The sequence below is a fragment of the Hydra viridissima genome, unplaced genomic scaffold (genome assembly GCF_058129835.1).
Source record: "Hydra viridissima isolate aposymbiotic clone 2 unplaced genomic scaffold, HvirCarnegie_v1 scaffold_6, whole genome shotgun sequence".
Lineage (NCBI taxonomy): Eukaryota > Metazoa > Cnidaria > Hydrozoa > Anthoathecata > Hydridae > Hydra > Hydra viridissima.
The window spans coordinates 6,780,135-6,794,893 of NW_028324305.1; the positions used below are offsets into that span (position 1 = coordinate 6,780,135).

The window sequence follows — 14,759 nt, forward strand, 5'->3', positions numbered from 1 at the left end:
TTTGTTTTGCATATCCTCTTATATTGCGCCAAAATGGAAATCATCAAGTTTTAATCATTTTTCCAAATTAAGTTTAAACCTTAATGGTTATTTATTTTTATATTTTGTATTTGTTTTTAGCAAGGTTTTAACTTTTTATTGAATAATAATTTTTTTTTTGTTGTTGAAAAATGACAATGACAATGCTTATATTTGTGTTGCTAAACAAATTTTTTTTTTTTTTGTTCTGCTATTTTTTTTCATTCTGCTATTTAAACATGTAGTTTGAATTCTTCTAATTAAACATTTAATTTGATTTTACAAATTTTAATACTACTACAAGTTTTTTTCATCATCTTTCATCTGTTGTTTTATAAATCTTATTCTCTGTATTGTGCAAATTGAATTTTTGTTTATTATTTTACACGAGAGTTTAAAACTGGACATGTGTTTCATGCATGACTTTTTTTTCCTAATATTTTTATGATAATTATTGTAAAGCAGCCATTAAGACTATTTATATGTTATGTCAATATTTACAAGTTGTTAACAATATTTACATGTTGTTAGTAATATTTGCAGTTTAACAGTCTGCATTTCCTCTCATTTCTTTTTGTAAGTGATTACATTTGTTTTGTTTTTTTTATGTAATGTACAAATAACCTGCTATTTGATTATTGCATCTGATTTACCTTGGAACAAATAATTAATTTGCAGCAAAATGAACATCAAAACTCTCTCATGTCAGCATTGCCTTCCTTCACTCCCTCTTCCTTCTTTAAACAATACATGTGAAAAATATTTAAAATCAGGTGAGCTGTTTATTGTGCTATAAAGTACAGCTTTTTTTTATCTTTTTGTCTTTTTGCATTTTTATTTCTGCGTTCCTTTTTGAAAAATTTTTTTCTACTTGGTTTAGGCATTTTTGTTATTTGTTTAATTTTTTTTTTTTTTGTCTGTTTTTATGTGTTTTGTTGCACTGTACAGTTCAACCTTTCCTCAATGATGAAGAATATTCTTACACTAAATCAGAAGTAGAAAGGTTTCAAAATGGTGTTGGAAAAATACTACACCATAAGCTCTTTCAAAAGTCAAAATCAAATAGAAACTGGGTAATTTGATTATATGCTAACCTTTTAAGATATTATGAAGTGATATATTTTTAAAACTTTTTTGTTTGTTATTAGCTTCAATTTTGGTGGGATAATTCTTACCTAGATTATCGTGGCCCACTCCCTTTTTGCAGTAATATAGCTGGCACTTTGGAATCTCAAAAGTGGGATCAGCCAAAATTAGGCAGCCAACTGGAAAGAGGAGCTTTGTGGATTCATTTTGCAGCTGTTGATCATGTGGAAAGAATAAGGTGTTTGGATTTGAAAGTTATTTTGCTAACATAAAAAAATTTTTCACAAATTTTTAGAAATGATGAGAAGTTCTCATTCTTAAAGTTAAAATTATGTTTCATCTGAAAAATTTGGTTAATTTTCAATTAAAATAACTCTGTGTTTGCAAATAATTTGGTTGATGAGAAATCATTAAGTCTGTGTTTGCTAATAGTTTTATTAATGAGATTTATATGAAATAATACTTGACAAAGACTCTTTTTTCAAGTCCTTTATATGATTTTATTTTAAGACAATTGCTACCTGTTGACAAATTTGGAAATAATAATTATGCTTGTATGCTTCAGTATTACAAGTATTGTGTTGGACGAATACCTGGTGAAAAGAAAGATATTCCAGTATGCCATGTTCATGTCATTCCAAAGCAAGGTTGTTTTTAAATTTTTAAAATTATAATGCAATCAGCATTAAACTTTTAACCATAAATTTTTGGCTGCTGTCTTCTATTTAAATTTGTGTTTAAAGGAAGTTTATAGAGCAGCTGTGGATTTGGTATCAAATTATTTAAAGCCTCCACTGATTAGAAAATCTTTCTTAGAAATTTCTCTTGATCATGCAAAATTACTTTAATGCTGTACACGAGTAAATATTTGTATTTTTTTGTCAACATTCAAAAAATTCATACCAGGTTTCATACACTTCATACCAGGTTTCACATATTCATTATTCTTTAGCTTTATGGAATAGAGTAACTCATAAATTCAAAGAGTAAGAAAATTAAAAGTGTAAACTTTTCATATTATAACATGTTTAATGATCTACTTAAGTTAAGTTCAAGTTGGAGTAATTTAGAAATCAATGAGTTTTTAAATTTAATTTATTTAATTTTTTAATTTAACTTATTTAATTTTTAAATTTAATTTATAATTTTACTTAAAATATTTTTTCTGAAATGTTATTCTGATCGTAAAATTTGAAGTTAAATTACAAAACATTTTAGCACTATCCTTAGCAATAAATACATTAAGAAAGGAATTAGTTTTCTATTTAATTTTTTTTTATTATAAAGATGGTTCTTGTGAAGTAGTTTGCGAAATTCGACATTTTATTGTTTTGATGAAAGGAAGAATATTTAAGTTGCAAGTGCTCGATGAGAACAAAAATCCATATGAACCAGCTGAAATACACTAGTATGCTTTTTTTTTGTTATTATTATCATTAAATGTAGAAAAAGTTTATGCATATTTTTTTTTTGGTTCTAAAGAAGTTACATATTTGGTTACCTAAAATAAGATATTTTTGAAAGAACTGTGTGTTGGTATTTGGAATTATTGTAAATGCAAAAAATATCATTTATAGCTTATTTGCCATAACTGAAAATTCTCATTTCATTTGATTTTATAATTATAGTGTGATGTTTTACATATATTTTTTATATTGTTTCTCTTGTTTCTAATCTTATAAGTCTAAATTTCCTGTCAACATTGAAAAACCATTGGTAAAAAAAAGATGTTTGACTAATTTTTGTTTTAAGTTATTGAAATTATTTTGGTGCTAGTCAATGTTTTTAAAAAATATTTTAGTCAACTTCTATTGATTGCTGACATGTGCAAAAAATCTGGTGAAGGTTCATCCATAGGTTCTTTAACATCTGCTGATCGTGATACTTGGTTTAAGGTAACATAGTCAGTATCAATGCCTGCCAACTCGGCTAAAAACCCATATATTTATGTGTAATTGTCTATACATTGGATTATGGGATGTCTTGCAGGACCATATTCTAAACATAATATTTTATGAAGCACTGTTGTTTACTTTATATATATATATATATATATATATATATATATATATATATATATATATATATATATATATGTATGTATGTATGTATGTATGTATGTATGTATGTATGTATGTATGTATGTATGTATGTATGTATGTATGTATGTATGTATGTATGTATGTATGTATGTATGTATGTATGTATGTATGTATGTATGTATATATACATATATATACATATATATATATACATATATATATATATATATATATATATATATATATATATATATATATATATATATATATATATATGTATATATATACATATATTCTGAGGAGGGAAGATGAGGAAAATTTAAACATAATCTTATAAGTTTTTCCCAACTCAAACACGCAACATTCGAACGAAGAAAAGAGCAAGTCAACCAAAAACACCAGGTGTAATAACATGAAAAAGTGAATAAGTCACACCATAAATGATTAAAAATGTTTTCGCAAACTCGACTTGAAACAAAATCATATGATTTTAATTAGTAAAGTTCTAGAAAGTTCTGTAGCCACTCTGATATAAAGACTTATAAAAAGAAAACTAGTAAAACTTGTTTTAAAGAATACCATGACTCAGCAGTTGAAACTAAAGTACTGAACTAACTTGAAGAAAAAAAGAAATCTATTGTCTGGACAAGAATTGAAAATAACACCTGCAGACAGATAGAAAAGGAATGGTTGAGAAAATCTTTTGAGATTTTTTTTGGGAGATTTTTGGAGCCCTCTCTTTGGAGAGATGTTTTCGGGAAGATGTTGATGAAGTGTTTTAAAGAGAGTTTCTGAAGATGTATTAAGAAAGAGTTATGAAAGATTTTAAAAAAGGATTTTAAAAGAGAAAGAAAAATTTTTAAGAGATTTTAAGAGATTATAAGAGATTATATGAGAAAAGAATTTAAAAGACTTTTAAGAGATTTTAAAAGAGGATTTTATGAGAAAAGGATTTTGAAGATTTAAAGAAAATTTAATGAAAAGAATTTATGAACAAGTTAAAGAGGAACTTATGAGAAGGATTTGGTAAGGAAATGTATGAGTAACTTTCAATTTGCGTTATTATAAGTATTAATGTATTGTTACTTGTATGAGTTAATATTAAGAGAATATATATATTTATGAGAAATAATTGAGAATAATTATTAAGAAAAATAAGTAAGAGAAGAAAAATCAGTCGAAAGTATTTTTATTTTTGTTTTCATTTTAAGTAAGGCAATATTATTATCATTAATATTTTTATTATTGCTTTATGCGTTAAAAAAAAATTGTTATTAAAAAGTCTGATGCTCCTATTGCGCTTTTACCACATCTGCGTTACACACTGATAGTCCTACCTTACATTCTATCACTCTATATTTGCGCTACCATTATATTACACTTACATAGAACCAACCACCACAGTCACATTTATTTAATCATCACATCTTTAACATAAAAATAAATAAGAATGTAAATTTAAACAAAATCCCCGCCCTCACAATATGTATATATATATATATTGTGAGGGCGGGGATTTTATATATATGTATATATATATAATATATGTATATATATATATATATATATATATATATATATATATATATATATATATATATATATATATATATATATATATATATAAGGTAATTATGTAAAGTAATTTTATAGATATATTTATAATAATATTAAATATGCCATCCTTTTGTTCAGCCATCAATTTTGTAAACAAGCGAGGAAAGAATGTTGGACTGTTAAAGATAAACCTTCAGCTTTAAGGATTATGAATTGCAATCCACAAGCTTACAAAATGTTTAGAAGAGTTTTTTTCATTACCTCTTTGAAGTACGATTTTAATGTTTCTTGAAAAATCTTTTGGGAGCCTAGAGCCTGGATTTTCCAATAAGGTTATGGCTTTACTAAAAATGAGAGTAGACACCATGACAAAATTAGAATGGAACTCTAGCCTTGTTTTGATGAAATGTCTTTAAAGCAACATCTTGATTTTGACAAAAACAGTGACAAGGTCATTGGAATTCAATCTAATGGCAAACAAGTGAACTGAATTCTTGTATTAATGGTCTGTGGGTTATCAACAAAATGGAAACAACCAATTTAGCTAGGATAGTACAAATATTTAGTAGTCAAGTTGCTATTGATTTGAATGTATATGCTTCTGTCAATCTATTGCCTGAAAACGTTTTGTCTACAGCCTTTTTTATTAAAATCATGGATATTTTGTTTGAGACACTGAATTCTTAGAAACCAAAAGCAGATAAACCAACACCTTCAAGTTAACACAACAAACCAATAGGTTTATACAACAACTCGAAGATTTGAGAATTTGGATCAAGGGATGGGATTTTTGTGGTGCTCACAGTCAAAAAGGTTTATCCAGTCATTGGGGTTTAGATGTCACTATTTCTAATATTATTCGGCTTACAAATGAATAGCTTTATGAGGGTTACTTTTTAATCAGAACTGTGTAGAGGATTTTTTTTGCATTAATATGAAGTAAAGGAGGTTGGAACGACAGACCAACAGCAATCCAATTCAAATCAGCTTATCAAAATGTGTTAGTGTTCCTTTCAATAGAACAATCTAACTCTAACAGTAATTGTCTCCCATAGTCAGATTTCTCTGTTGCATTTACAATTGACTCAATTATCAACATAGTATTTGAGAACCAAATCTCTACAAATGAACAAGTGATTTTTAAACAGCTGTCTGCGTTATTTAAAAAAAATTAGAACCTTGTGTATTACCAAGTGTTTTTAGTGATTTAGTTTTCTCACACTCAGTTAAAGAGGTTTTGAAATCAATTGTGATAAAGAAAGTTTTCTCACACTCAGTTAAAGAGATTTTGAAATTGCTGATAAAGAAAGTTCAATATTGTCAAAAATGTTCTTTCATGTTTGTGACACCAAGTGAAAGTAATTTATTTAATACTGATTATTTTTTACAAAACTTGCTTCATGAAATGGAAACTGTGTTTCTAACACAAATAAAAACTTAACTAAAAGAAATATTATACAATAAATTATTAAAATGATAAAAAGTGATTGCAATTTTAAATATCCTTATAATTATCTATATAAATGTTGATCTTTTACTTGAAAGAAAGTCTAGTTAGATTATATGAGAATATCTTATTTTACTTGAAAGAAAGTCTAGTTAGAAACTTTGTTTATATGAGAATATCTTATTTTACTTGAAAGAAAGTCTAGTTAGAAACTTTGTTTATATGAGAATATCTTATTTTATAATCGAGATATGGCACCACAAAAGAAGACATTTGAAAAAAAGTTGGCTCATATTATCAATGCTTAATTTTATTTTTAAGTTATTTTTCAAAAAAGCATTTCTTAAAAAAAAAGATTTTTTTTTCTCAGTATCATCAGCTACTTATTTAGTATCTAAATAGAGAATATATATTTAGACAATAATAAACGAATGAAGTGATAATATGTGATTAAAAACTATTAAAATGTTCATTCCAATACTATTGTTCACAGTTAAAAAATCATAAACTTTTTCTATATTTTCAAAAGTTATTGTTGATAATTTAGGGCGCTCAAAAACAGTTTTTAAAAAATCAATCCTTTGAAGCAAAATCAACTACAAGTATCATTTTTTATATTATTTTGTATATTTTAAAAATTCATTTTTAAGTCAAATTTCCCAAGAATAAGTTACATATTGCTTGCAGTAAATAGTTAAAATATTTACAATCAAAATTGTGCTAATAGAGTAACTTAGAAATAAATTACTATAATTGCTATGTTTGCTACCATATATGCTACTCCTTTTGGTGTTACAAATAAGTATAGGAAAGTTAAAGCACTTAATAACAAAATCCTAATAACTTCAGACTTAACTAAAACAAGATTCTCTAGTTCGTTTGTATGGTGTGAAACACTTTACAATGGTTGCAATTGAAATTCCAATCATGAAATCCTAATCCAATCAGTCCATAGGCTTTAAACCATTTAGTAGCTCTTATTTATATACCTAAAACACTATTCGACACTCAAATTTCTGCGTCAAATAATCAGTTATTACACCAGACTATAACTCATTTTAGGAAAAATATTGATAGCTAAGGAAGCATTATCCAAGACTAATATGGGTTTATTGGCAGAGAAAGATGCAGTATATGTTTGGTTTTCCTGGTATTTTTTGAAACTGTACACTTATAATCCATAGACTTCTCTCTTATTAATTCCATCTAAAAACCCTTTGCTAGGACCAGTAAGCTGTTTCTTATTTGGTTTACACCAAATCCTTGGATAGGTTTGTCCAGCTTCCAAATAGACATAAGCTATTTTTATCAACTGTATTTTTTTACTTGCATGTCCACCATCTTAATACAATTTTTGTTTTTGCAAGAAATGAGATTCATGAAAATCTTGTTTAGTCCAAAACAAAGTTGATACAATAACTAAATCAAATTAAATTGTATCAATATACCTGTAAAAGTAGCTTGCTATATTTACTAGGAATTCCTCTTAGAAAGGGGTTATCATTCCAGGCTATAAATACATTACTGGTGTTACTCACTATTACATATATAAAACAGTTGTTACATACATGAAATATATGTAACCACTGTTTTAAAAAAAATATCTTTGCTGTAACATTAACTGAATTAAGTAAAAATGAAATAAACTGTAAATTATTTTTTAAAGAAAATTTCATACTAAAATGTGTTTTTTACAAGAAAAATTTCTCAGTGTAAATCCTCTTTATATTCTTAAAGAGGATTTTATACTAAGGAATTTTTCTGGCTTGGATTCTTTAAACACTCTTTTTTTTTTTGCTATTTAATCATAGGCCTATACAAGTCTGTGCGAGTTGGATATTCAAAATAAAACCAACATTTCTATTATAAATGAAGCCATATGGGTAGTTGCATTTGATGATGTGGAAACCTATACACTTCAGCAGGTTTTTTTGATTCTGTTAATCATTTTGATTAAGTGTTTGGTTTTTTATTATCAAAATAGAAATACTTTTAAAAGTTTCTTTTATCATTTTTTTTAATAATGTTCTATAAATCCTTTATGATTTCTTTTGGATCTTAGAAGGAAAAAAAAAAAAAAAAAAAATGTATTATTAAAAAATTTAACAAATTTGTATTTAGTTTTTTAATAAAGTTTTTAGTGAAAGAAAACAATTTTTTCTTTTAGGCATTTGAAAATTTTGCTTTGGGTGACTGTGTTAATCGTTGGTTTGACAAAAATGTTTGTATAATAACTGCTACTGGTCACTTTGGGAATAACAATGATGTAATCTTGTACAAAAATATTTTTTTCAAAAATGTTTTTGGCTTATTTCAAACTGGAAATTTTACTTTATCTATGATTAACTAAATTTCCTATTTCTTATTTTGTGATTCAAGTTGATTTTTTTATCAAGTTGAAATTTTGAACTATGTGTCTTGGTTTCAATAAAGAAGAGAAAAAAACCATCCTGATCACTTTTATTAGATATGCTATGTATATGAAGTAAGAGATCATTTTATTCACACTGTAAAGTTTTGAACTAGGAATAAGTCCATAGTACAGGAATATAGTACAAGGTGACACCAGTAAGTTAAAAAGAACTTTTTTGGCTTAAACATATACTGAGATCATTGACTTTCTCAAGCTACAAAAGAGTTAAGTTTACCATTTAAAAAAAGGATTTTGATGCTGCTGAGACATTCAGTCCTTTATGGAAAAACATATCTATTGCTGCAACACAAAAAGAATGAGTCATTTGTAATCAAGGCAAGTTCATGCATGTCTTGACCAAAATAAAGTACTCCACAAAACCATCTTCAAAACAGTCAAAAGACTTGAGGATGAAGTTCTTTACCATGAGAGCTGGTTGGCTCCTGACAGATACTATGAAGAGACATGCAAGTATAAGCTGCCTTACAGCTAAACAACCTCAAAAACAAAACTACCAGTTTGATAAGGTACTTTTCTGTTGAGAAGAACTTCAACAGCTGTTAATCCCTGGATGGACTCCAAGGGAAACAGAAGGGTTTATGTGTTTCAATAGGACTCAGTACCCACTAATAAGGCCAAAAAAATTCAGGCCTGGTTAAGAGAGAACTGCTTTACTAGTCACCTGACTTGTGGCTCCCTATCCTACCAAATTGCAATCCACTTGACTCTGTGTGGAGTGAGGTTAAGCCCACATAGTGCAGTTAATGCTGTCAAGGTAGCTGTTGTTGAGCTGATAAGTCATATGAACAAGGGCACAGTCATCAAAGCCTGTGGCAAGTTTAGGTCCTGTTTCAAACCTTCCATAACCACTAAAGGTGGTTACATTGAGTAATGAATTTATCCATTTCTCAATATGCAATTACAGTTTGTTTTACATGTTTAAATTTATAAATAAAATATTTTTTTTGTAAAATTATGTTGAAGTTTATTTTATGGTACATTTTGTTCTAATTTATTGGTGCCACCCATACAATTGTAAAATATTCTGTAAAAAGTTAGTTTTTTGTTTCCATAAATAAACTTTTTCTCCCTTCAATACTTTTAAACTTCAAGTAATCAAAAAATACCATAATTTTTCAAAATAAGGGTTACAATAAAACCAGTGCAAGCCATGACTTTTAAATTCAAAGCTCCAGAATTATTAAAAACAAGTTGGTAATCTATTTGTAAGTCTTGTCTTTATCTTGCAAAAAATTGTAAGTCTTTATCTTGAAAAAATTTCTAAGTCTTTATCTTGTCAAATATATTAGAAAAAATGTTCTATTTTTTAGCATCTTTTTATTGATGGTTATGTATGGGTCAATTCTTATGAGAAAATATATGAAAAATGTTTGAAGCAAATGTTTCAGTGGAAAGTAAGTGTTAAAGCATCGTGTTAAAAAAAAAAAATCTTTAGAATTTTTTGCCACATTCATCTTTAAAAAGTTATTTGGAATTATTTGTTCTTTTTAAATTTTAGGATGGTAATGTGCGATCTGATCTTGTATTACCTTGTGAGCTTCAGTTTGTTGTTGATGATCATATTCTGTTACTTGTTCAGGAATCTCAGATGAAGCATAGAAATCTGGTGCGAGAACTCATTTTTTATATGTTTAAGCAACTAAAAATCATTTTTAAAAAAAATTTCTAGCAGTAATTTGTAAATTATTATTTTTTTTTTTTTGATTTCCTCCTAGTTTTTCAAAACCTGTAAGAAACCTCTTCAGTTTTTTTTTTTTTTTTTTTTTCTTATCTAAATATTAAAAGTAGTGCATGCTATCTAATCATTAAAATGAATTGTTGTTAATATTGAATGAGAAAAAGAAAAAAATTTAAACTAGCCAATTAATCATATAGATGGCATCATTCTCAGTTATTGATCGACCAATCAGAGGATTTGGGAAAGTATTGTGCAAGTCATTGAGAATTAATCCTGATCATCTGGTGCAAATTGCAATCCAGCTTGGTTACTACAGACTGCATAAAAAGTTAGTAGACATATAGTTACAGACTTCATAAAAAGTTAGTAGATTAGGATTGGTAGGTAGGAGAAATCCCTACTAAAGTAACAAAAGTATTTGAATTTAAAACACTGGATGACTCATTTTCCCTCTAACAACAGATACTTTCTGAACTCCAGCTTTACGTAAATTTTGAACAGTTTCTAGAGTGACTAACACATGTGTATGTTAGATGCTTGTGTCATCTATGGATCTATGCTAGAAACAGAAGTTGAGCATTCTACAATTTCTCTTAAAGTGTGTGCTGAAGACTGATTAATCTGCATGATATCAGAAGCTTGGGGTTGACTTTGATGATGAAAGGGTTTTGGAAATCAATAAATAAACATGAATAAATTTTTATGCCATAAAATTTGTTAGTAAATATTTTAAAAGTAAACTGACTCAAGTAAAAATCTCCATCTTGTCATTTATTGGGATTAAATGGATATAAAAATGGATATAAAAATGGATATAAAAATGGATATATAGATATCCAGCTAAATTATTATCAAATGAATCAATCCATGCCAAATTGTTTTGCAATTTCAAATATAGACACAGTCTTGCCCGGATTGTTAACTACCCAAGAGTTGATTTTATAACTATGATGACTTTTAAATGGCTCAAAGACACTAATGTTGAAAAAAAACAGAGGTTGTACTTTGTATGATGAGGTATGGTAAGCCAATCCATTTCATTTTTTTTTTTTTTGGATTTTTTTTATGCTAAAGTTTGGTTCTTTCTTTTTTGGTTATCTGCATGTTCTTCAAAACTTAATCTTTTGCTTAGGCTTAAAGGATGACATCTGTCTGATAGATAAGGTTTTTGGTTTCTAAAGTGATAATTTTGGGTTACATTTTAGAAATGATGACAACCACTATTTCTGTAGTTTCTTTTCTTTCCATGGATTTGGACCACCCTACCTTAAATGTTATAAATATTTTCTAGTTACATAACAAATTAAAATGCTAAACTAAGAATATTAATTGGGATTCATAACCCATTTTTGAAGCTCTAATGCAGGTTCTTTTAACAATTGTTCTTCCCCTTCGTTGAAAACCTTCATTGAGCTTGTAGAAAATGCTTTACTACTTTGTTGTAGTTGTTTTATAGAATTATTGGCTTGCTATAGGTTTATAGAATTATTGACTAGCTAATTCAAACAAAAATTTTCAGATGTGTTGCAACCTACGAGTCAGCTAGTACAAGACAGTTTTATAATGGAAGAACAAGTACGATCAGGTCATGTACCAACGAAACAAAGGCATTTACTGAGTCTATGATGGATCCTTCTATATCTGTAAGAAATGGAAATTTATTTATTTTTTTTTTAAATTTGTGTTTGTCATGCATGAGTAAATATTACTACATAAGAGTGTAATATGTAAATAGTTTCTTGTTTTTAAGAAAGAAAACCGGAAACAACTTTTGATGAAAGTTACAGAATGTTATTCTATTCTCTTAAAAGATGCAATGGCTGGACAGGGTACACTTTCTTTTTTGGTATTTAAACAGTTAATCATCTTCTAAATCTTAAGGGTTGCTCACATGTAACTAGTGAAATGTTTAGAAAATATATTTATTTCATAGACATTGATCGTCATTTCTTTGGAATGAGAAAAATTGTTGAACTGGAAGGTAACTGGCAACAGTTGCTGTTCTTTAATGATCGTGTTTTGTGTATTTTATTACTATTGTTATTATCAGTATTTATTATTATTATTATTATTAATATTATTATTATTATTATTATTATTATTATTATTATTATTATTATTATTATTATTATTGTTGTTGTTATTGTTATTATCATTACTATTATTATTATTATTATTATTATTATTATTATTATTATTATTATTATTATTATTATTATTATTATTATTATTATTATTATTATTGTTATTGTTATTGTTATTATTATTGTTATTATTATTATTATTATTATTATTATTATTATTACTATTATTATTATTATTATTATTATTATTATTATTATTATTATTATTATTATTATTATTATTATTATTATTATTATTATTACTATTATTACCAAATATTCCAAAGATTCTCTTGATTTGTTGTTTTTCCTCTTAGGCATGGCTTTACCTTCCTTGTTTAAGGATAAAGCATGGAAACTTAGGTAAGATTTATGTTACAGTTCAATATCTTTCATTAAAAATTTCTTTAAAACCGCCCTGATCAACACTTAAAGTAATTATAGGTTATAAGTTAAATATAGGTGTTGCATGGTGTTCAACAAATTAGGTGAAGTTTTCTAAGAGATGAAGATTCCATTTTAGAGACCTAATTCTACTGTTGTAGAAACAGTTATAGAACCTAGTTTTACGGTTATAGAAAAGTTTAGAAAAAAGCTTTTGAAACTTATATTGTTGTAAAAGAATCCATCAACTAATTAAAAAATAAACAATCGATTATTCATTTATGTAGGTTCTTGCATAAATGCGGTCCATTCTTATCGGCCCTCCTCAAGTCATTTAAAAATATATATTATTTACCAAGCTTGTCCTAAGTTTAAAATTATTTTTAACGTTATGGTGGAAGAAAAGAAAAATTTACGTGAAACTGCGATTTTAGTACAATTTTTGATTTAGTTAAACTTTTTTTTTTAGTGGAGGTGACTGTAATTACATCTTGTCAACCAGTTTATCGGGGTATTTTAATTGTCATGGAGGAATGGCCCCGATGGTATTTGATGGATATGGTGTTTTTTACACCATTAACGACGAGTGGTGAGTTTTTCAATCACCTTCGCTTCTTAGAATACTTTTTAAAATTCCTTTTGATTTCCAGAACATCAACGTTAAGTTTTCGTAACACGTGTCAATTTTTTTTTTCTTTTTTAGTATTAATATTGTTGTGACCGCATGGAAAAATTCTAAAGAAACCAATTGCGATGAGCTCTATAATGCTATCGTGTTTTCTTGTCAAGATATTAAGGATTTGTTATCGGACTGTTCTAAATTATAACGTGTCTCTTATTTAATTCAGAGTGTTGAATGTATATTAATTTTATATAGTTTTATAAAACATTTATTAGGTAAACATGTAAAATAGTTAAAAAGCTTTTTTTTTAACAACATTTGCTTAAATAGTGTTTTGGATGTTTTATATGCAAAGTTTAGCTTATGTAGTTTTACATTTTGTTTTTGTAATAAAAAATATATTTTACTCTGATCTATCATTTTTTGATTACTTTAATTGTAACTGTTAACTATTTTTATAAAAATGGAGCCTTGTTTTGACAAAATCACAGATGTGATTTTTATTGATTGTATACGCTATATATTAATTCACCGTGCCTTCTTAACTTTCGTGGGGAAAAAACTCTCGAAGGTGCGACCTTAGACATGTGCTTGTTTAGAGAATATGTTATAAAGGAGGATAGAAGTGAGCCTATTAGAGTTTGTAGTTGACTTTCTCCCATATGTAAAAATTTGACGTACCAGTTTTCTTTGACTAACTTACCAGTTTTCTTTATACTAACACTTTTGAAAATTCGCAAAAGTATATATATATAATCAATTACATACCCAGGACTAAAAGAAGCGTGCTTTGGGCATTGAAAATTAAAAATAAAAGTTAACTAACTCTTTTAAAAGTCAAAATTAAATCTTTTGAAAATTATTTTAAAAAATTTGTTTGTACACACACGGGACCCCGGGAATCTTCCCCGTCCACCCCCCCACCCCCCCCTCTCGGCGGCCATGTATATATATATATATATATACACACACACACACACTTGACGGCAAAATTAACGCACCACATACAACTCGATTTATTTTAATTGTCGTCAATGTTATATATTTTGACAAACATATTAAGAATAGAGCACATGAACACAATTATTTTGATGATAATAATAAAATTGGCTCTGAGGATGGTGAAAAAAAAAAACTATAACCAAAAATATGGTTTGTTTAATAAAATACAGTAAAATGATTATTGTTCTTATGCACACTAATATAGCTTAAATTGAAAAATATTTGACTTATCAATAACTAGTGTTACCCCTCTTGATGTTATTACAACCTGAAAGCGTCGTGGCGTACTTTCAATTTGAGATCTAATCGTTTTTTGAGGGATATCTTCCCACACGCGAATAAGACCTTGTCGCAGCTCGTCTAGGC

The 14,759-nt window shown here is 27.2% G+C and overlaps 1 protein-coding gene across 3 annotated transcripts; it reads left to right on the top strand.

The window, feature by feature from the left end:
- Positions 1–361: 361 nt before the first annotated feature.
- On the top strand, positions 362–13,810 carry LOC145190191 (peroxisomal carnitine O-octanoyltransferase-like). 3 transcript variants are annotated; one of them, XM_090090382.1, is made up of 17 exons: positions 362–791; positions 967–1,091; positions 1,167–1,342; positions 1,615–1,751; positions 2,392–2,512; positions 2,906–2,999; positions 7,962–8,075; positions 8,318–8,416; positions 9,895–9,978; positions 10,083–10,190; positions 10,460–10,590; positions 11,782–11,905; positions 12,013–12,091; positions 12,196–12,243; positions 12,703–12,748; positions 13,239–13,358; positions 13,473–13,810. In XM_090090382.1, exons 1-17 carry the CDS (start codon positions 701–703, stop codon positions 13,594–13,596), a joined length of 1,821 nt encoding a protein of 606 aa, XP_089946508.1. In that variant the 5' UTR covers positions 362–700; the 3' UTR covers positions 13,597–13,810. The 3 variants fall into 3 exon arrangements, with proteins under 3 accessions (XP_089946508.1, XP_089946510.1, XP_089946509.1); XM_090090383.1 differs by lacking the exons at positions 7,962–8,075; positions 8,318–8,416 and having other exon boundaries at positions 580–791; XM_090090384.1 differs by lacking the exons at positions 11,782–11,905; positions 12,013–12,091; positions 12,196–12,243; ... (1 more) ...; positions 13,239–13,358; positions 13,473–13,810 and having other exon boundaries at positions 579–791; positions 10,083–10,262; positions 10,460–10,589.
- The last annotated feature ends 949 nt before the right edge of the window (positions 13,811–14,759 follow it).

Bases quoted from the DNA above. Each gene is read 5' to 3' on its own strand.
- LOC145190191 (XM_090090382.1), top strand. From the start codon at position 701: ATGAACATCAAAACTCTCTCATGTCAGCATTGCCTTCCTTCACTCCCT. The intron at 1,343-1,614 runs GTGTTTGGATTT...TTTTATTTTAAG, and splicing joins GATCATGTGGAAAGAATAAG to ACAATTGCTACCTGTTGACA. The intron at 1,752-2,391 runs GTTGTTTTTAAA...TTTATTATAAAG, and splicing joins TCATGTCATTCCAAAGCAAG to ATGGTTCTTGTGAAGTAGTT.